At 40.0% G+C, this 23,596-nt stretch overlaps 1 protein-coding gene across 1 annotated transcript in view; it reads left to right on the forward strand.

The window, feature by feature from the left end:
* Positions 1 to 885: 885 nt before the first annotated feature.
* The window catches only part of ITPRID1 (ITPR interacting domain containing 1), a 62,589-nt gene continuing 39,878 nt past the window's right edge, over positions 886 to 23,596 (forward strand). The window contains exons 1-8 of the mRNA XM_075062572.1: positions 886 to 932; positions 1,459 to 1,633; positions 8,523 to 8,571; positions 9,862 to 9,902; positions 13,332 to 13,383; positions 14,220 to 14,306; positions 14,903 to 15,105; positions 22,908 to 23,488. Of these exons, the coding sequence (XP_074918673.1) occupies positions 1,480 to 1,633; positions 8,523 to 8,571; positions 9,862 to 9,902; positions 13,332 to 13,383; positions 14,220 to 14,306; positions 14,903 to 15,105; positions 22,908 to 23,488 (1,167 nt within the window). The 5' untranslated portion in view covers positions 886 to 932; positions 1,459 to 1,479. The remainder of the gene's footprint in view (positions 933 to 1,458; positions 1,634 to 8,522; positions 8,572 to 9,861; positions 9,903 to 13,331; positions 13,384 to 14,219; positions 14,307 to 14,902; positions 15,106 to 22,907; positions 23,489 to 23,596) is intronic.

The following is a 23,596-nucleotide window of genomic DNA, read 5'->3' on the forward strand; positions in this document are numbered from 1 at the left end:
CCTGCCGTAATCTGGACAAAAGGAGTTTGAATGCACTAGACTCCCTCCAAGAAAAGGAAGGAGCACGCTGGCAGCGCAGCATAGGGAAGCATAAATAGAGGACTTTACTCTCTAGTTCTTTCGGAAGCACCCAGGTCACCTTAGAAAGGAAGGAACTCAATGGGTAGACCAGGTCATGTAGGCCAACGTTCCATGAATGAGCTTCAGCCAACAAAAAAAAAAAAGTGGTTTAAAAGGATGTTAAGAATCCCAGTTCATTAATCTTAAAACCATCCACAAAAGACAGACAACAGGGGGATTTTTTTACACCCTAGTTACAGACACTTTGCTGGGTAGGCTCTGGCCTTTTCAGTTACATTCAGTTTCAGGCTTATTGTGTGTAGTTCTCACAGAACAAACATTGGAAAAGATCTTGTTCTAACAGAACAAACTTTGAAAGGAAACTTTGAAAGCGTCACTAAACTGCCCCACTGTTGGCTACTATGCCACTTGATGGGCAGATTCTCTGCCCAAGAAGAGGTTGGATTTCCTGGCGGAGACTGTGGCTAGAAATGAAGTACCTTAGCCAAGCAAGGAGGCGAGACTTTCCCAATGCTTGCTAAACTGTGCCTTTCTCAAGCCAGTGTTGTCATTGACGCAGAAAATTTTTTTTCCAGATTAATTTAAAAAATGAGAGAGACAACCTAACCAATGCTCCCCTTCCTCTCCTTTTCTCTCTGTCTCTTATGATAAAAAAAGCTCTTAAAAGCTGCTCTTATGTGGCTTAATCCTCTCCTCTCTTAAAATCTCCGATGCAGTCTGGCCTCCATCTGTCATCACACACACACTGCGAAAACAATCTTGTTGAAAATGTGATTCATGCCTACAGTGATATTTGTTAGAACGTTGCTTCATTGGAGCGCTTGGGCAGATTGAACAGCAGCACTTGGAAGGTTGAGTCAGGACCATTTTTTTTGTTTTTTTTACTGCAGACTTAATGGGTGATTTGCTGGACTGAATTGTGGAAGGTTAACAGCTGAACCATGCTAAGCCTGGTAGAGAGTAAGATGGGCCTGCAATGACCATGGCAAAGATATTTTACATTTGTATTGCAGTAGCACCTTACAGGACCATCTGAGACCAGGGACACATTGTACTGGACACGGTACAAACACATAGTAAGAAACAGTCCCTGCCCCAAAAACCTTACAATTCAAACATATCCGCATTACAGACAGGGAGCTGAGATGCAGACAGGTGAAGTGACTTTCCCAAGTTCATACAGGAAGTCTATGGTAAAATCAGGCATTGAACCCAGGCACCCTGAATTCCAGTCCATTGCCTTAAATTCACTGTGGAAATGCAGGCCTCTCCCACTTGAGCGAAAGGATGAACTCTGTCTATAGGTTGCTATAGTGTAAAACAGCCAGGATTTGTTAAATGTATTAAACATGATTTTCTTTGTATCTGTTTTCTTAGCTCACAAACTTGCACCCTGGGATGGCTTCAGAGTCTTGCTGTCATGGGACCAGCAGTACCTTTGAAATGAACAAGAGGGATATCCTGTTATTTGCCAAGGCATCATGGACTCACCTGAATGAAGATTCTGTGACTCCAACTGTAGTAGACAACCCTCTTCCTCTTTCACAGCTTGGTGAGACCGAGAATGGCATTCCTGGGATTCTTAAAAGCCTATTATGACAGAGGATAATGGCATTTTTTCTTGCGCTGTAGCGACTGCACTAATGAATGAGTTCAAAGGCACACACTGCACTAGAAGTAAGATCAGGCTTATAGTCATATAACTGCCTTGAAATAATTGTGTCATTTTACAATAATTCCACAATAGCCAATATGCAAATAATTACACAGTGGAAACAATTACACAGTGATAAGCATTAATACTATTGCATTATCTCCTAATAACTCTGGTGATACAAGCTATAAACAAGAATGTCACACAGGTTTTCAGTACCAAAGAGCCTTAAGTGGGGAGTATATGAAGCCTGGTCTACACTGCGCATTTAAACCGATTTAACGCTGCACCCGTCCACACAATGAGGCCCTTTATATCGCTATAAAGGGCTCTTTAAATCGGTTTCTGTACTCCTCCCCAACGAGAGGAGTAGCGCTAAAATCGGTATTACCTGCTAAACTGTGCCTTTCTCAAGCCCCAGTGTTTGTCATTCGAACTCGCAGAAATTTTTTTCCAGATTAATTTAAAAAAACATGAAGAGACTCAACCTAACCCAATGCTTCCCTTCCTCCCTTTTCTCTTTGTCTCTTATGATAAAAAAAAGCTCTTAAATAGCTGCTCTTATGTGGCTTAATCCTCTCCTCGTCTTAAAATCTCCGATGCAGTCTGGCCTCCATCTGTCATCACAACACACACCTCCGAAAACATCTTGTTGAAAATGTGAATTCATGCTACAGTGATTTTGTTAGAACGTTGCTTCATTGGAGCGCTTGGGCAGGCATTGAACAGCAAGCACTTGGAAAGGTTAAGTCAGGACCGAAATTTTTTTTGTTTGTTTACTGCAGACTAATGGTGATGCTGACTGATGTGGAAGGTTATCAGCTGAACATGCTAAGCCTGGTAGACGAGTAAAGGCCTGCTATGACCATGGCAAAGATCTTTTACATTTCTATCCATCGCAGCTACGCTAACTGTCGAGGGACACCACGCAATCGATGCACCCGGGCAGGTGCACGAGCCACATGTAGCCCTGACACAAGTAGACAGAGACAGTGAGCAGAACCCGGAGTGCCCATTCGCGTGTTACTGCCCACTAGCAATGACTGATAGCAACCATCGTGCCCGGAAGGTGGGAGGACGAGCTGTGGAGAACGATAGCGTCGCCACGTCTATTCGCGCCGGAGAGGACGAGAACCACAGTGGGAGCAGCAGAGCTCCGATGCAGCTTCACAGACACTAACTCCTCGTCGACAAATTACCTGAACTAATTTTAAAGCATCAGGGAGCTGATGACGTGTCAGAACGACGAAAAGCAAAGTGAGTGGACACTCTGACTTCTGGTCGCGCCAGTTCTATGTACAGGAGACAGGCATGAAATGGTAGGAGGAGTGCGAGGGTCAATGGTGAGAATGGGCCAAACCTAGGCGGCCGCTGGGCTTATCTCGAAGGATCCAAGTTCAACTATTACTATAAGGAGCGCTGGACTCAATATATCAACGTCGTGAATTCTATAATTTAAGCCAAGCGCCACCGCGACTTGTAGCCAGACACATGCATTGGAGGACAAGTGCCATCTGTCATAATAGTGCTTGCATACAGTTAGCATTGTGGCAGTCGCACAAAATGTACTCACATAGATGAAAGTATTAAATGTATTAAATATGAATGATTCCTTTTCTTCTGCAGCCACGGGTGTGCCTCTTGAGAGCTCCCACATGGCGTTCAAGAGTCTTGCGGGCGTGATTAAACCGAACTCGCGATGGTCGTGCAGAGCTTCCTGCTGTCTCAGGCGGAGAGGCCCTGGGTGGTAGGCAGCTTGAAATCCATTAGAGAGTGCGTAAGAGCAGAGGAAGAGCGAGATAGATCGCTGTGATATTGTTGGACCTCTGAGGAGCAGCCGCACGCCATTCTCATGCCCCGCAACTTACGCCAGCCAACCATGGGATGACTGTGTGCTGCAACTGCGCCAGCAGCGACGGTCTAGCGGCTGTTATGGGACCAATCCTCTTGGTTCATCTTCTCAACACAGCGCAGAGCGTTCGCAAACCCAGACACCTGCCCCCTTTCCCCCGCCCAGTGCCGCGAGGAGGACCATCTCCCGGATTCCCGAGCCTTGGTAGCCTCGGATTCTTACAAAGTTACACTTTCTTATCTGACACACAATAGGAATTATTGAGCCAGGCATAGTTCAGACAAATGGTTTTTCTTTGCGCTGTAGCGCAACCTTGGACTTACACTAAACGAATGATATGTGTGCATATTGCATCACCACGGTGGACGACTTATGAAGCAAATTGAAAAACACGAAGTCTCAGGACATATCAAGCTATCTATTTATCCCACATAAGGTCCGAATATCGTATAATCTTTATTTATTTATTGTGTTCATATCTTAACAATATATAATTTGTCCATTCTCATATGCTCTACGATTAAAGGGTCAAATATAGGTCGAGTTCTCCCAACCGAAACAATACCAGTGACCCTATTAGCATGTACAAATCTGATTGCTGCCAACGGAGCCGACAATGTCTTACGCCGTAATAACTACTTGGTGAATCCACCGATACAAATATAAACCTGAACTAATATTTACACAACTAGTATATGTAACACAACACGAGTTTTGGAAGTGTCATGAATAATCAAAGCTAAGCTAGCGTAGATCCCTAACAATTATATTATCTTATTAAAATGTCTGGAGGTGGAGTATACTAGTAGAAAAGGTGTGGCACGAAAAGCTTGCAATCCCTACCTCCATATTGCGCGCAACAATTATTTATATACAAAACACCACTGAATGCTTCCTTTTATTAACGGCTTAGCCAAGGGAGAACTCCATTTTGGTTTCATCGCACTCATAGCTTAGTATAGTCAAACTGCTAGACATAGATGAGGAGCACAATCATGTTTTTTAATATATAAATCGCTCACTGAGGAAGTGTTTCTAGGAAGGGCAGGCTTCAAACGTCCGTGCTAGTTTGCGCTTTGTGTTCACTTTTTACCACGTTATGTATTCTTCTACTCTCCCAACATGAGAGATATTTTAAGAGCCTAGCCCGCTTTGATAAAAAGATGTTATGATAAGACCGTACATTGAACTGACAGATTAAGGGTGAGGGCATATGAGGGCAACTAGGTCATACAAAATACCGAACGCGCGAGGAATAATTGGAACCTCCTCGAGGTCAGATACTTGAGCGTTATGAGTGTCCCACCTAGTTTGCAATAAAGTTTAAGTAGGCCCCACACGTCACACTCGCTTCATTATTCACAATAGCTCGCATTCTGATACCACTTCGATACTGAGCTGGGCAAACTCATGGGTGTTAGATTGACAGGAAATAGTATCCCGTTCCCCGCGAAATTCTGGCAATACTTTTTTATAATATAGTCATTAGTTTCACCGTGATTGTAATTCTACACGAGTGTTTTCAGCATTATTCTAAGCACTATCCTAGCTGCTCGTTAACGGGGTTTTCGGGGAGACAAATGTCTCTCCAAGATCTCTCACCAAAATTATACAAGAGCTGCCTGGCTTCATGTCATAGGAGAGCAGACGCATGACTTTTGTGAACAATCTATCTAACGGGAGATATTTTTAGTTTTAGCGAGTTTTAAAAAATGATCGCATCAGCTTATCCCATTTAAAAAAGATTGTATGGGACAATTATATGGGCTGTCTCTCTACTAATTCAAGAAAGACGGCTAGTACATTACGAGAAGCAATTTAGGAAACACATATATGACCAAAGAGCCATTAGAACAAAAGATTCTCACAGGCTATGACAGAGTCCACACAACGAGTTCTCCCTTGCTGGGTAGAAAGCTGATAGACAATTAAAGGAAACTACGTAAATGAAGCCAACAGCAGAATCAGACACTGGATGCATGGAGGGAAGGGGCCGAGGCTGAGACTTGAGGCACGGACTCTCAGACTGAGCAAGCAGGCCCACGGGACCTTTCCTCAATATCAACAGGCTCGTCGAGACTCAGAGCCATTTCGTCGACTTGCGGGAGTGAGCTCTCAACCTGGCGGCCATGTTAGAGAATCAAAACACATTGTCCGGCAGTGGTCACGGTATAGCTCGTATTTACACCCTCCCCCCATGGAAAGAAAAGGGAAAAAAATTGGTTCTTGACTTTTTCAGTGTCACCCTAATGTCTCTGAATGCTGCCTGGCTAGACGCGATGCTGCGAGCAGTAAAGAGCAGTATCCGCCCTCTTCCCCAGTGTCAGATGGTACAAATTGCTTGCTATCCTGCTGAGTGCCCCTGGTGCCCCAGGAAGGCCACCGGGGTGTCTGGGTAAAAATAGGAATGACTCCCTGTCATTCCAGTAGAAATTGGTACGAAACAGCTGGTAACCGTCTCATCGTAGCAACTGGGGCTGTAGCTCCATCAGCCCCCTCCTTCACAGTGTGAAAGAAAAATTCTGTCCCTGCCTGGACTTATCATAGCGAGCAAGGATGCTGGGGCTTCTCCTCCACACCACTTTAATGTCCTACCTGGACTAATAGCAGTTGGAGGCTGCCTCCGCCTCTATTTTATTCCCCTAACAAGTCAGTGTCTCTATTCCTGCATTCTTTATTACTTCATCAACACCAAAATGGGGGAGACACTGCCACGTAGCCCAGGAGGTTGTGGAGGAGGAAGCAATGGGTGGGGTTGTTGCAGGGGCATCTCCCGTGAATGGCATGCAGCTCATCATTCTGAGGGATCTGACACCAGAGCAGCTGTGGCTCTCTGGTTCTCTATACATGGTTCTCTAGTACAGCTTCCCATATTCTCAGGCAGGACTGACTCTATTTTAGATTACCATAAAGGAGGGATGGCTCGGGGAGTCATTCCCATTTGTCTTTGGCGCCCCCGGCCAAGCTCAGCCGGGCAACCCATTACAGCAAGCAGATGGTAACAAAACGACAGATAACCGTCATCTCAGATGGCGCAGCAGACAGTACAGAATAACTGATAACCGTCTCCGCTGTCATGCAAAGGCAAATGAATGCTGCTGCGTAGTGCTGCAGTATTGCCTCTGTCAGCAGCATCCAGTACACATACAGTGACAGTATGGTTGCCGTGCTATGGTGTCTGCCAGGGCAATCCAGGGAAAAAGAGAGCGAAATGATTGTCTGCTGGTGCTTTACCGGAGGAAGGAATGACTGATGACATTTACCCAGAACCACCCGCGACAATGATTTTTGCCCCATCAGGCATTGGGATCTCAACCCAGAAGTCCAAGGGGCGGGGGACACTGTGGGAACTATGGGATAGCTACGAAATAGCTACCCACAGTGCAACGCTCCAGAAATCGACACTAGCCTCGGACCATGGACACACACCACTGAATTAATGTGCTTAGTGTGGCCACGTGCACTCGACTTTATACAATCTGTTTTACAAAACCGGTTTATGTAAAATCGGAATAATCCCATAGTGTAGACATACCCTGAATGTACAATAAAAGCAGACCTTTTATTTTTGTTGAGTTTGCTTGACTGCTATATTTGCCAGTTGCTTCCATTAGATTGATCCCCAGTCTTGTCCCTTCTCTATTCTATATTTCATTTCTAGTTATTTTAAGGTTTTATGCTGTCACCTATCACCATAGGATTTGAGCCCCTTATGTAAAACTTGGGAGGAATAGCAAAGTCCTTAGTGGGCTTCATGAAGTCCCTGGCACTTCTCCTTTTTCAGGGTGTAAACTCTGCTTGCAGTAAGTTTTTGTTTTGTGACTTTTTAGATTTTATTGGTTTACTTTTTAAGGCTGATTTGTTTCAGGGTATTTTTTGGTTGGTTGATGTTTATTGGCTAAAAGAGGTATCAGTGTATTATCTACTATTTTAAAATTATTTTGTTAACCCCAAACCATACACTGTGGAAATGCAGGCCTCTCCCACTTGAGCTAAAGGATGAGCTCTGTCTATAGGTTGATATATTGTGAAACAAGCAAGATTTGTAAGATGTATTAAACACGAGTTTCTTTGAATCTGTGTGTGTTGTTTTGGGGTGGGGTTTTTGTTTTGTTTGTTGTTGTTGTTGTTTCCATTTTAGGCCCTGATCTGTTAGTGTGCCTGCACAGTGGGAAAAGATGCAAAACAAACCTAAGCCTTCTTTACATTCATGTTGCACTGGTTTAATTTGAACAGGCTTTAAACTGATTTAGGCCTGGTCACACTAGGAAATTAGGTCAATATAACTATGTTTCTCAGGGGAGTGAAAAATCCACAGCCCAATTACTGGTTTTGTTAAAAATTTTATTTTTGTTGTATTTTTCTGACCATCTCTTATTTATATTTTGGTGAATGCAGTATCTAACATCTGACAGTGCACGAACTTCCAGGGACTACTCTTTCAATGAACTTTAATCCTAATACCCTAATTAATTAAAGACTCAGTGGTGACAGCTAGGCTATTTTTTAAACTGATGATTTATCTGAACACCAAGAAGCAAAAAAAAAAAGCATTAATACATATTGTATTGTAGCATTTTTAGCGATTAAATAATTATCGCTCTGTGCCTCAGTTTCCCCATATATAAAATAGGGATAATAATCCTTCCTTTCTCCTACCTTTTAATCATCTTCTCCATTTAAATTGTACCATTTTGGGGGCAGGGACTGTCTCTTACTATGTTTTTGTATAGTGCCTACCGCAATGAAACTTCATTTAGAAAGAACTCAAGTTATTGAAATGAAATTATGTCAGTCTTTCCCTGGATAGCTTTTACAAATTCTGGGATTAATGGCACTGGGAAATGAAGCAGTTCAGTCATGTAGTAAATGGCTATAAACAAATCAGAAATTGTAGCCAATGATCCTATATCTTTTTTTTATCATTATTTTTAGAAGATTCTAAAGAAGAAAATATTCGCCACTGGCTGGATTCTGGGTTCTTGTAAGTTTTGGTCATGTTATTGAATAAGTATTGGCTGCATCCTCAAATTATGCCTGTGCATTTACTGATAGCAACAGTAGAGCTGGCCAGGAATTTTCCATTGGGATGATTTTCTGATGGACAATGTAGTTTCTGAAAAATTGAAATTTTCTGTGGGAAAATTGAAATTTTGCAGAAATTTTTAATTTTCCATTGGAAAAATCAAAACTAAATATCTGATTTTTAGGTGTGTTCAAAATGTTTTGTTTTGAATCAATTCAACATTAAACTATATTTCCCTATTGTGGTGCATTGCCTCACGGGAGTTGTAGTACACTTTCCCATTCTCTCATACGGGTTGGGGGGGCTGTACTTCTGTTGAAATGTTTTGTTTCTACAGAAAATGGCAAAGTGAAATGTTTAAACATTTCCAAATCAACATTTTTCAGAATATTTTGTTCCACGAGAAAAAATAAGATTTCGCTGTTTTATCCAATTTGTGATGAAAACAAATATTGGAATTTTCCAAGGAACATAAATTCTGAATTTTGCTCAGTTGTAGCCAATAGCACTGACTAGGTATTTCAGTAGCTAGAACTACATTCTGCCTCTTCATAGACAGAATTGCACCAGGGAGAAGGAATGACACAGCCTTAGGAACAGTGTCTGGAGGCATGGTGTTGAGTATAAAAGGATGTAAGAAGCCTGCCAGCACTCTCTAGGCTTAGTGTGGGCAGGACCATCACCATGGCCTGTCCCACCCAGCCATGCCCCACCTGGTCATTTAGTGCAATACTGAAAACTAGTGACCACCTCACCACACGTATTGGATCTAGTGGGAACCAGATTATGGCTGCCTCCGGTGTGGGTGCACTAAAAAGGGTAAGGCTTTGTTCAGCCTCTTCCCACACTAGTCCATGTGGACAGGGGAAGCCATAATTTTAGTCTTTGATAGATTTAGGACCATAAACCACAGGCTTTGCTTAGGCAAAATTTTCAGGAACATAAACAGAGGCTTTGTCCGTAGCAAGGGCTGCAAGATTGGACCCTTAGTGCTTAATTAAGGTCTCTGAATGTTGGGGAGTGGGAGAGGAGGCATGTACTGGTAGAAATTAAGTTGGGCACAGGGAATATTTTCCTCACCACCATACATACATGGCAGCTCTAATATACATTGAATGCCTAGTGCTGTACTTTTCTATGAAACTACATCCCCCAACCATATCTATTTAATGAAGGAGCAGCTGAGTATCATGCTTTGTATGGAGATTTAATTCCTTCTTTTTTAAAAACCACATCTTATATTTACAGCTTATCTACAAGTGAAGATTTACAAGACAGAGAAAAATCAGGTAAAACAAAAAATCTGGGAGATCTGCCTCTCTGGGCAAAGGATTAACTAGCACCTCCATGATTAATAAACAATCAGTAGACGTTTCACCATTTGTCTTGTTCCTCTGAAGAGTTGTTCATTTGTACAATACTAAAAGGCACAGCTCTCCATTTGTCTTTGCATCTGCTGTGTAGAGCCTTTCATCCATAGGTAAACTTTCTGTTCCTTCTCCCTCTGGAGTCTCAATCAGAAGACTCCCAAACTAGTACTCAGCAGAGACCTCTTTAATCTCCAGATCCTCAGTGGATGTAAATTTGTGTATCTCCACTCAAGTTAATGGAGATACTTATGCAGATTTCTACCAGTGGATGATCTGGCCCACTTTGCTTTTGGGGTGTTTGATTTGATCTGCTTTAATTCTTGCTTTGATTGTGACCTCTCTCCTAATGTACTTGTTAACTAAGGGTAACAGATCTCTGGGTTATGTCAGTGATGGGGGAACATGAAAGGGAGCCAAAAACCCCAACCCCTTGTTCCCTCTCAGATATGTAAGTCCACCAAAGCTTTCAAATCTTGAGTACCTGCTGTGGATCCAAATAACCGCTTAATAATGCTGCTCACATTCTAACGTGATATTCTCAACTTCCTATTTGCTCAAAATTAAGAGGTATAGAACTTCAAAATGAAATTTCCTCTTATCGTCTCTTAATATCCAGCATTTTCTGTGCTGCTAAAGTGTCCTAGTCCCTCTCAAGTATTCGATATTACATTTAACCCTGCAAAATGTATTCCTTACTGCACATATGTAAGTACATCTTTTCCTGCAAACACAGCACCAACTAACACTGTTGTCGGCTGAAAAAAACTTTTTTGTTTTGTGTTGTTGTCATAAGCTTTTTCTGACTGATTTCTAAAGGGCATTGTCTTCCCAAAAGTATATTCCAGCTCAGTAATCAGATGAAATGTTTTCAGAATCTAGAATAAACACATTTTTAGAGATCAGAAACTGTACCTACTGTACCATCACACTGCCTTATGGCCTCTTAGTTTGAGAATTTGTAGGTTCTCTTTCTATATATCCCCTTACAATCGCAGTCTGCCAGTTTGCAGATCTTCTGATTAAGGCTCAAGAAGGAAAGGGAAGTGGAGAGCTCACCTATGGATGAAACTCTACTCAGCAGGTACCCTCAGATGCAAAGATAAATGGTTCTATATTGTGTCTAAGCCTGCTGGTGACACACTAGTTATGTTCCATGGCTACTCAAAACACCGAAAACTACAATCATTTCAGATTAACACACAGCAGCAGCTTCCACAGTGCGGTACTTTTACATTGGTGGTGCATGTGTTTGTTTCTATCTCAGTAATACAGACTATTGAGGAGTTTACTATAATGTTAAATTTCTGTTGGCAGGGCATCAAGTTCTTTTGGAAGGAAAAGTTGGCAGGCCCTATCAAGGAAGAATTCTAATAACGTCCCATGTTTTTTTCTTTTGCCTTTGACAGGCACCCAACCTTTTTATAATGCATCTCCAGCTTTTGATTGCATAAAACCGGAAAAGAGTATACGTTGTGTCATGAGACAAGTAGCAGATTCTTGTGCAAATGGAGCACAGAGTTTGCTCTTAGAAGTTCTGGTTTATGTTGCCATAGCAATTACAGAATGCCAACATCCTTTTTGTTCATAATTTTGATGGTTATCCTTGCAGTGAGTAAACCACAAGAATTTGTGTTCGGATTTATGAGCAGGAAAGTAATCCAGTAGAGAACAAGAGAGGATGCTTTTTCCTTTCTTTGTAGACAAAGCTTTGTTAATAGAAAGCAAATATTTAAATCTCGAGAAAAGAGGTAAAAAGATATTGGAGTGTGCCACAGAACGGCATCTATTGTTAACCATGGGAAAATATTCTGCCCCAACTTCCAAGCAGCAAGGAAGATTTCGAGTCCATGAGTGTGTTATTTCATTGTTGGGAGGAGCAATGAGTTATACTGACACAGCACACTGTATCCTAATCTCACTTATTTACAGTAGTGAGCAAGTTTATTAGATGATATAAACCAGGGGTAGGCAACCTATGGCATGCGTGCCGAAAGCGGCACGCAAGCTGATTTTCAGTGGCACTCACACTGCCCGAGTCCTGGCCACTGGTCCAGGGGGCTCTGCATTTTAATTTAATTTTAAATGAAGCTTCTTAAACATTTTAAAAGCCTTATTTAATTTACATACAACAATAGTTTAGTTATATATTATAGATTTATAGAAAGAGACCTTCTAAAAACATTAAAATGTATTATTGGCACACGACACTTTAAATTAGAGTGAATAAATGAAGACTCGGCGCACCATTTCTGAAAGGTTGCCGACCCCTGGTATAAACAAAGTATAGCTTATAACTTCTATCTGTAGCACCTTGGAACTCCAGAAACCAGTGTTCAATACTTCCAGTTCCTAGCCAGACTATTTCTCTAACAAAAACTGTTTCAGTTGCTCTGTGATTATGTTAGCTCGTCCCCAAACACATTACAGATTTGATCCAAAACCTAGTCTTTCCATTGACTTCACTGGGCATTGGATCTGATGTTACAAGCTTGTCTACACTGGAAAGTGACACCCGTATAAGATAAAGTGTGAATTTAAATGGATATAGTTATGCTAGTATAACCCCCTGTGTGGATACTCTTACCCCTACAAAAATTTAGCCCTCCTGATTCAGGTGACAATTAAAACTTCAGCAAAGCTTGGGGATCAGAATCTGGGTTAATCCTCAGCTTGGACAGGTGTATCTTTGGGGATCTTTGCAACAGAAAAGGAAACTCATTTAAGAATCCTTCCACATAAATATAAGGAGTTTGGTATATACTGTTAATGGTGCACTGCATCCAAAAACATCTCATCAGTCAACCTGTGTAACTGTTTGCCAAATGATGTTGTGAAGGCCAAGACTATAACAGGGTTCAAAAAAGAACTACATAAGTTCATGGAGGATAGGTCCGTCAATGACTATTAGCCAGGATAGGCAGAGATGGTGTCCCTAGCCTCTGTTTGCCAGAAGTTGGGAATGGGCTACAGGGGATAGATCACTTGGTGATTACCTGTTCTGTTCATTCCCTCTGAAGCACCTGGCATTGGCCACTGCTGGAAGATGGGATACTGAGCTAGATGGACATTCGGTCTGATCCATTATGGCTGTTCTTATGTTATCTATTTTCCTTACCACTGAACCCAATTCAGTGCTTAGGTAGGTTGATCATCAGTGGCTAACATGCTCTGTGGGGTCTTATCTCACATCTGTGTGACAATGAAGTTAAAGTTTTCACATATTTGCTGCTTTTGCTAAAATAACATGGTCATGCAATAAAATAAATCTTACTTTTGTTCTAGTTTGAGACCATTTCTGTCCTGAGCGGCATTAGGAGTACAAGTATAAATGTATTTTCTCATTTGCAGTTTCCTTGGCTAACCCAGGAATGGTGCAAATGACTGTGCAAAGCTATATGAGGTAGGTTTCAGACAATGCATGGCTATATTAGATATAAAGGAAGGAATTTTATATTTAATATTTTCAAAGAAACCACAAAGTGTTTTCTGTAGATAGTTGTTTTGGTTTTTTTTAACATTAGTACCTTAGTACAAGACATAAGCAAAATTTAAATCTTGTTTAAACTGTATCTTGTGTGGCAGTTTGGAAGGATAGAGAATGGACCAACTTTTCATCCATAACTATACTAATGACCCTAATCACCTTAGGTACATGTGAGTAAAGCGAGATCCATCTATTACAGAAGCATTGAATTTGTACCTTGGAAAAAGACTACCAGATTACAGAATGTTCATTCTACAATGAATAGCTCCTTAAAAACAGGCATTATTATCCAGATTATTTGTTACAAATACAGTCAGAAACCTTAACTATGTAAAGAACTGAGATGTAATTTGAAATGTAGTTCCTGCTGTTGCTACTTAGTGAGCCTATTCTATCTGAAACTTTGTTAGCAGCAATTACATCCTTTAGAAGTAGGTGGCTAGAGAAACTGTGCTCCCTAAAGGTTCCCCAAAGATTCACCATCTGTCAAAAGTGAGACATTCTGCCACCTTTATAATTAGCATTTACTGGTACCTAACACCTACATTCTAACACCTACTGTAACATACTGTTCTTGAGAATAAGTGTATTGCCACAGTATCATACATGCTCTTCTTCTAAGGCCTTGATATTATGTATCATTATAAACTAAGACAAAATGCAAATGTTTACTTTGGAAAAAAATCATAATGACATCTCAAAGGACCCCAAGAGTAAACACACTTCATTGTTACTTTTTCCAACTCCTGTAGATCTCTGCATCAGTTTTCAGAAACTCCTGTTATGTCAAGATGGAACAGTTTCAACTCGTCCCATTCTCTTGCTAGTGCACCGAAAAGGTTAGTAGTTTCCAGATATTTTCAATCAAAAGTGGTAGGGATTAGTCCTGTTTAGAGAGTGACAAATATATGAGGATTAAAAACCCAATAAATGGAATATAAAGAATAAAGATATATGACACCCAATCCTGCTCCCACTGAAGTTAATGGGAGTTCTCTCATTCACTTCAATGAGAACAAAATGGCCCTCCGCTGATTAGTAGGCACTTGATACAAAGCTTTCCATTGACATCAGAGGTGAGTATTGAGGCATGTTTGTGAGGCAATGGGAGGAAGGCTGAATTGCTGTAGCATGTCTTATCTATTCTATCAAGGATAGAAAGAGGATTTCAATCTATAGGAATATCAACTTCTACATATGTTCCTCTCACTGAGTACTCTAGATCTACCTTGTCTTTCCAGTCTAATGCATCCTTGGGAGAAAAAATCATGTGCCTCTGAACTGTAAGAATATAACTAAAACTAATGGACTACTGTGGGGAGAGTGAGATGGAGGAAGGAAATAGAATTTCTGAGCAAAGGCAAAACCATGTAGTAGCGAAACAAAAAGGGTGATGTCAGGACAGTGATATGAACTGTCTTTGTTTTATCCACAGCATCACTGAATGGTTGGAGCTCTGGGAAAAGGATCCAGTTGAGATTCTGCTGGATTTGGGGTTTGGAACAGAAGAACCTAACATTTGCACTAAAATCCCTTCTCGATTCATTAGTAATGCTTCCATAGCAAAAGGAATCAACATCCGAGTCTTTCTGGAAGCTCAAAAGCAGCGTATGGACATTGAGAATCCCAATTTATATGGTAAGTGTTCATCAGAGATGCAACAACAGCAAATAAAGTGGGGGTAGTGGAGGCAGGGAGAGGACCTTGAGATGGAAAATTAATGAGACCTAGAACCATATTCAGGGGACATAAACACAGTTCTGCAAACTTACAGCATAACTTCTTCCTGACATGGTTAATACAATTATGATTTTTTAACTGTATCTAACCAGGTCTTCTAACATAACTGTTTTTATAGGGTAAACAGGCCCTAAAATGTAATATCATGCACTGTGCACTTTACAGACAAGATCTTAACACCAAAGGAGACCCATGATAAAGCCATGTTAGAGTTTTTTTGTTTTTAAGCATAGGTCTGGGAGACACATATTTGGACAATCAGTGTTTTAACATATTTGCACCTAGTGTTCTCTTTTCCAAGGATATTGAAAATATGAAAGGATTCAGAAAAGAGCAATAAGAATAATTTGAGGACTGGAAAACCTGGTTTAGAGTGAGAAACTTAAGAAGATCAATCCATGTAACTAATCAAAGAGTGGGGTTAAAAGGTGGCTTGATCACAGTCTAAAGGGATATATGTGGAAGATATGATGTGGAAGAGAAGATTTCAACAATCTACCTACCAATGTGGTATTTTGAAGTCTTTAAATGAAGATTGAAGGGTCTTTCTAAAAAATATGTTCTAGCTCAAATTGAAGTTATGGTCCTGATGCAGAAATTACTTGATGAAATTCACAGGCTTGTCTTTTGCAGGAATTCAGACTAGATGATCATAATGTTCCCTTCTGGCTTTATAATCAATTACTCTTTTGTATAGATAGGATTTTAGGATTATGACTTTATAATCTCTATGGTCCAATTTCTAATACAAATTCCCCCATATTTATGCTGAAGACTACCTAACTCAGATAATAGTCCCACTGAAGCCAATGGAGTGACATATGAAGAAGTGTTAAAGTATCTACCATGAGTAAAGCTACCAAAATCTGGACCCATGTTTCTTAGTATAATTCAAGTAACTGGTGTTTTGTGCCCCATAAATAGCAAAGGTAGATAGATCATTTCACTACGTCACTTATCTTTACTCATTCCTGTCTTGTTGCCCTTTCTCATGCAATTAGAAATGCTCTGTAGTGTCAAGATACTGCAATCCATCTTCTTCCAACACCCTCCCAGCACTACACCCTGCCACTAGCAGAGCAGTAAGAATCTGTTCTTCAGGCTCAATGTTAGAACTGGTTGACATTTTTCAAATTTTGAAATTACAGGTTTTGATTTTTTCAAAGGAAAGGGGGATTTTTTTCACACTGCCTTCCTTTTTTCTACCAACTTTATTCAGTACATACACTACACACAACTGATCACACAATTCCCTTCCTCCTCCTGTTGCTCAGACACCCCTTCCATTTTTTTTAATCTGGACTACACTTCCCAGGTCTGCAATTCTTATTCTTGCACAGCTTTCACTCCTATCTGCTGCACACTGATAGCCAGATGACCCTCAAGAGCTTCAGTTTGCTCCTGAGATGCTCATTGAGGCAGGATCTTATACATATTGGCTGCCTTCCTATTCAGAAACTTCATCAAGTAAGCAGTACATGATCAAATGAGAAATGCAACAGAAATGTCCACGCTTACAGAAAATGTTTTATAGACCTGTGTGCCCATCAAATGTTTACAGCAAACCCACACATCAACAAGATTGGTGTGTGAGTGAGAGAACTCCCCAGATGGAGGAGAGGAGAGGGAAAGAAGAAAATCAATGAGTGAAAGGAGGGAGTGAGGAGGAAGGGCAAATTAAAGGAGGAGAAGAAAAGTGGAAGAGTGAAGGAGAAGAGGAAAAGAGATCACAATGAAAGAGCAAAGGATTAAGATCTAGCTTGGGAGAGAGAAAAGGAGTGGATGACAGAGGAGGAAGAGATTTGTCTGTCTGACTAGGCACAGTGGTCTCTCTAGGGTTGTTGTTGGGTTTTTTAAATCTCCCAGGTATTAATTTCCCAGTGAAGTCTTTTCTATTTGGGTTTCCCTGTTGGTGGCTGTGGTGGGAGAATAAACTGCAGTTTGGCTTCCACAGTAAAGTTAGATTTATTATTTTCCTGCATTTCTAGATCAATTTAATGGCTGATCTGACCTTTTCAAATGCATTTGCAGCTCAGTTGGTGTATTATTTGTTGATGCTTCTGTTTGATTGGTGATAATAGATTTTTCTGTATAGTCACTGAGCCAGATTTTCAAGAGCTCAGCAATCCGTTGGGCATCTAAATAAAAGCCAGAGGTGAAATCCTGGCTCCATCTAAATCAATGGCCAAACTCCCATTCGCTTCTATGGAGCCAAGTTTTCAGCTCTGATTTTTCAGAATAGCTCAGCAACCAGCAGCTCCCATTGTGACACAGATGGCCAGATTTTTAGAAGAGCTAAGAACCAAAAATGCTGAGCTGTTTTGAAAATCTAGCTACTTATTGTGGTGTTTAAATGGGAGCTGAACTCTTTAGAAAATCTAGCTAGTTCAAGTCATCCTCAGATAGGAAAGGACTTTGCTGGGAATGAATAGCCAGAAAACACAAGTCTTTAGAAGAAGAAAAACATGTCAGTCGAATTTCTCTCCTTTTTCACTCACTCCATTTCCTGTCTGTTTTCCTCTTCCACTTTTATGATTCTCTGTGCACGTCTGATTTGAGAAATTTCATAGTTTGTACTCATGGATCATCAGTATGGAGGTTCCCCAAGTTATTCTGTATCATATTCTGCATATGTTAAATACTGCATTTCTGAAGCTCTTCTAAATATCCCTGAAAGATAGTTTAATATTTTGATGATAAAATCCAGAGTGCAATATATTTATTGTGTGATTCACTGGCACAGAGGAAAGGTTGCTTAAAGAGAAGGAGGGCATATGTGTTAAGATCCGTCATCAGTTCCTATTTTATTTTAAATTCCTAGAGCTGTTCAAATATTAGAATTTCTGTCCCAGGGAAAATTACAATACACCAACATTTGTTAATATCAATATTTTTTGTGAGATCGAAAGTTCAAAAAATTATGAATCAGAAAGGTCAAAACATTTCATTTCAACATATTTGATCTAGGGCTGTCAAGCAATTAAAAACATTAATCATGATTAATCGTGTGATTAATCGCACAGTTAAACAATAATAGAATACTATTTATTTTTAAAAAATGTAGATGTTTTCTACATTTTCAAATATATTGATTTCAATTACAAAACAGAATACAAAGTGTACAGTGCTCACTTTATAGTTATTTTTATTACAATTGTTTGCACTGTAAAAAAACAAAAGAAATAGTATTTTTCAGTTCACCTAATACAAGTCTTGTAGTGCCATCTTTTTATCATGAAAGTTGAACTTACACATGTATAATTATGTACAAAAATATCTGCATTCCAAAATAAAACAATGTAAAATTTTAGAGCCTGCAAGTCCACTCAGTCCTACTTCTTGTTCAGCCAATTATTCAGACAAACAAGTTTGTTTACATTTGCAGGACATAATGCTGCCCACTTCTTGTTTACAAAGTCACCTGAAAGTGAGAACAGGCAATCTCGTGGCACTGTTGTAGCTGGCGTCACAAGATATTTATGTGCCAAATACGCTAAAGATTCAAATGTCCCTTCAAGCTTCAACCACCATTCCAGGGGACATGCATCCATGCTGATGATGCCGACTGACACATGTTCACTTTCATTATCTGAGTCAGATGCCACCAGCAGAAGGTTGATTTTCTTTTTTGGTGGTTCAGGTTCTGTAGGGTCTGCATTGGAGTGTTGCTTTTCTAAGACTTCTGAAAGCATGCTCCGCACGTCATCCCTCTCAGATTTTGCAAGGCACTTCAGATTCTTAAATCTTTATTGCCTCTAAATGTAAACTAACTTCTTTGTTTTAGTGATTGGGTGAACAAGAAGTAGGATTGAGTGGACATGTAGGCTCTGAAGTTTTACATTGTTTTGTTTTTGAGTGCAGTTATGTAACAAAAAAAGCTACATTTGCAAGTTGCACTTTCACGATAAAGAGATTGCACTACAATACTTGTATGAGGTGAATTGAAAAATACTATTTCTTTTGTTTATCATTTTGCAGTGCAAATATTTGTAATAAAATGATATACACTTTGATTTCAATTACAACACAGAATACAATATATATGAAAATGTAGAAAAACATCCAAAATATTTAATAAATTTCAGTTGGTATTCTATTGTTTAACAGTGCGATTAAAACTGCGATTAATGGTGATTAATTTTTTAATCACGATTAATTTTTTGAGTTAATTGCATGAGTTAATTGCCATTAATCAACAGCCCTAATTTGATCCAAAGAAAACATTTCAACATTCATAAATCTAAAAAAATTCCTTTCATTTTAACACTCGTGTGTCTCCTGAGTTTCTGTGATGCCTCATGGGAGTTATAGTTTGGGTGCCTCATGCACCCATTCTTTTTTATGGTCTGGAGTCCCTAGCCAGCCTACATCTTTAACGTATACTGTGGTCTTATGACTTCCATGATCCATCACAGCAGTTCAATCAGAGGGGAGACTAGTGCATCGTTGTAGAGCTGATTTGAAATGAAGCATTTCAGTTCGACAAACCAAGATGACATGAGCCAAAATTAAATAATTCATCTTGATTTTCAAAAGGGTAAATAAAAATTTAGATTTTGCTTAATTTTTTTTAATGGAAATTTTTTTACAGAAACTGCATGTTCCATTTAAAAAACATTTTGCTGGAAAACTTCCAGTCACCACTAAAAAGGTCCCCTATTCATGTCCGTGATGGCAACTTATGAGATTCAAGATCCTTATAGCACAGTCTTCTAGACAATGCACCTTGGGATTTAGGTAAAAATAAACTAAAATGTTGAAGACCTGACCTTACAAATTCTTAGACACGGACCGAATTACACATGCTGTATAACTGAGTCAGTGGGCTTGTTTGCAACATAATTATCCTGAGACAATTACAACACAACTTCAAATTCTAGTGTCTCATCTCTATTCCTTAAGGCAGGGGTAGTCCAGGTCCAGATTTCTTGGTCAAGGTATAGTCAAGGTCAGGGCTCCAGAGAAAATAATAAAAAAAACAATAACAATGATAAGTAGTAAATAAAAAGATTTCGAGGTTAATTCAGAAAGCATTTGGTGGTCTGGATTTGGCCCACAGTCCACCTAATGACTACTCCTGACTTAGTCTCATCTATATTACAGATTTCAGCTGTGTTGTAAATGGCTGTGGGGATAACTGTACTGTTATCAGGATCTCACAGCTATAATGTGAATAGGCCCTGATTCACATGAGTAGTCTAATTGTCTTCAGTGGGATTGCATGCATGTGCAAGAATTACTTGAGTGAGTGCGGATTGGCAGAGTTGGGTCCTTAGTATTTAGGAAAAAAGCTAAAAACTCTGCAAGTAATGTGGGCTAAATTCAGACCTGCTCGTCTTACTCACATGTTTAAACATTACTCCTGGGAGAGATCCCGCTGAAATCAATGGGGGTGCCTGCATGGGGAGGATTAAGCAATGAAGCAATGTTAGCCTGATGTGGTTTCTCCAGTGACTTGGTTGAAGTCGGTGTAATTACACAAGGGGAGGATTTGACCCTGTGGATTGATTACATTCACAATTAGTGAATTATTGGTTGCTTCTCTTTTTCCTCATTATTTAATTCATTCATTAGCTGTCAGAAACCGAGGTAGTTTTTGGCATGTTGTTTTGCTTTTGCAGTCTATTTCAAACTATAAAAGGTGGTTCTGATTTAAATTAGAAATGTTAGACCATTCTGTCACTAATAATTCAAAAGAGATTAGAAGTTGGCATTTTTACATGCTGACACGGTTAACAGCCTAACAATGTACAATACTGAGGATATAAGTTTTATTTGGGGAATATGTGATGGCATCATTGATATGCAAAGCCATGAATGAGTCATATCATCATCCCAAACTCATGCCAATAAAACCTTTATATCACAAAATACCGCTGTGTACTCTGTATACTGGTAGATCCAATTACTAGTTTTTAACTGGAGCTAGTGAGAGCTTTGTCATCATCCTTAAAAAGCTTTGGGATGGCAAAATCCTCCTCTGAAGCTAAAAATCAGGCAGTGTTTGGAAAAACATGAGTCTTAGACAGAAATGGTAACAGTCAGGAATTATATGTCAGGATACTGGTCCCTCATGCAGAGGCCCAGCTCAGATCCATGTTAAATATCCCCTTGTTGTCTAATCATCAGTGAAGCGGCTCTAACAGGCTGCATGCAGAATAAATGCAATAAATTTGGCTGCTCACTAGGAGAAATGGAAGCCAAGAATGTTAGAACTTTGCCATCTATTCTCCTTAGTGAATTTCTCAAGGAATCAGGAGCCCTTTTGACATTTTCATTGCCTCAGGAAGGGTTTGGGGCACAATAGACAGGCAGATGTGTTGTAGCTCCTTTTATCAATAACCTGACAACATTTTACAATGTTGGAAATCTCCAAAATTCTTTGGGTTAATTTTTTTTTTATAAAACAGATGAAAATGTAAAACATTTCCCTTTAGCTGTTATGCTGTGGAATATTCGCCAGCAAATTACAGAGACTTAATAAGCTTAACAAGCTGTGGGAACCTTATGAAACTTCTGTGTGTGTGCATTCTGCTGTGTCTGTGGAGGACAATGCACTTCTTGCTTTCTGTTGCTCTGAAAACAAGAACAGAGCCTTTAGGGGTTGTATTGGTTAATACAGTGAACTATTTATTGAAATAAATTACAGTACTTAATCGCTACCAGTTAAAGGGTTTGTACATTTACAGAAGTCTTGGATGACAGCCAACTGTAAATATTTGAGAACTGATCTGATACCTTTATTCACAGTGAGTAGCACCATACTCTGGGTACAGCAATTAAGCTCAGTGGAGTGACTCATAGTACAAATCGCTATTCAGTCTTAATACTGGAATCAGATCCAGCTTATGGTGTTTGAGAACTTGAGGCTTGATTCTGCAGTGCTTAATTATGCTGAGTAGTGTTAAAACAAGTAGACCCAATGAGCTCAATGAAACTGTTTCTATAAGTACTACCTGATTTAAGAGTTGCACAATCAAGCCATTATAACCCTGATCCTAAACCCATTTGAAGTCAATGGAAAGACTGGTTGACTTCAGTGAACTTTGGATCAGGCCCTTCATGTATTCATTAACAGTGAAAAGTTTTAAAATTAATTATGCTCCAGAAGATAGTCAATTGTTTCAAATATACAATTCATCTTAATTCACATACATGTAACATGTGTGGCCCCAATTTAGCAAAGCACTTAAGCATATGTTTATCTTTAAGCACCTAAATCCATCCCTTTTCAACAAAACATTTAGGGAGTGATTCTTAGTTACACTAAGGGCCCTTTAAGTCTGTGTTAACTGCCAGCATGGAGTATAGGGCCCATAGTGTAGCTCAGAAACATGCTCTTTAAAGTTCAGTCTAAGCACATGTTTACATTCTTTGCTGAATCTTTGAGTTTCAAGTTAGGCTCCCAAAGCTATATTCATGCAGCTCTCTCTGTATGCCCTGCAAATGTTGGTTGCAGAACTTTGGAAACCATTCTTCAAAATTTGGCCTTTAAAATATGGACTAAAAAAGAATCCATTCATTTCCCAAAGCAGCCTTTTATTTGAAGAATTCCCAGCCTCTCTGAAGAAAAGCAGAGGGGAAAGGCTGAACTGCCTTGACAACTGTGTGTAGCCTGATAGTGTTAGTTTAGGTCATGACTGCATTATTCTTTTCTGTTTTAACAATGGATCTTTTCATCCCTTCCCATCAAACTCAAGGACGTTTTCAACAACTGAAAGTCTTGGATCATGTGACTAGTGCCTTCTCCTCTTTGCTGAATGGTGTTAACATCCAGCAACAGAAATCAGAGGAGAGTAATGGGGAAGAAAAGAGCATGACAGACATTGAGAGGGACAAAGTTGACGCCACACGAGCCAAGCGGAGAAGGCTAGGTCATCTTCTGAGAAAAGCTTCTAGACAGGCAACAATACTGCAAAGGAGTGCTCAGGCTTCTGGAAATTCAGATTCATTCAAGGATAGAGAAGAACAGTCTCCCACCTATGCTGAGATGGACCGGCGCACAGCAATCAGGACAGGCTTTTCTGAAAATAGTACCTTGGTGGGTCTGACAGAGGAACGATCTTCCATTGAGGATGATGCACTGACATTATCACAGGCTCCAACAGGGAAATCTCAGGTTTATTCATATATACCTATAAAGCAGCCCCAGCTTCCTTCTGCATCAGAGATGGCTATCAAAGACAGACCAAGGAAGGAGTCCAATTTGCTCTTGACCCACATGCTCAGAAGGGTGTCTGGTCTAAAGGGCAAGCCTCCAGATTCGTTTGAAATGGAAGAGGTAAGGTAGATTTCTATGTTTCTGTGTACTGTATAAGGACAATGTGCATGTACAGATGGTAAATACAAGTTAGATCTGGCTTCTCTCATCCAGCATGAAAGCTAAAGT

The sequence above is a fragment of the Chelonoidis abingdonii genome, chromosome 2 (genome assembly GCF_003597395.2).
Source record: "Chelonoidis abingdonii isolate Lonesome George chromosome 2, CheloAbing_2.0, whole genome shotgun sequence".
Lineage (NCBI taxonomy): Eukaryota > Metazoa > Chordata > Testudines > Testudinidae > Chelonoidis > Chelonoidis abingdonii.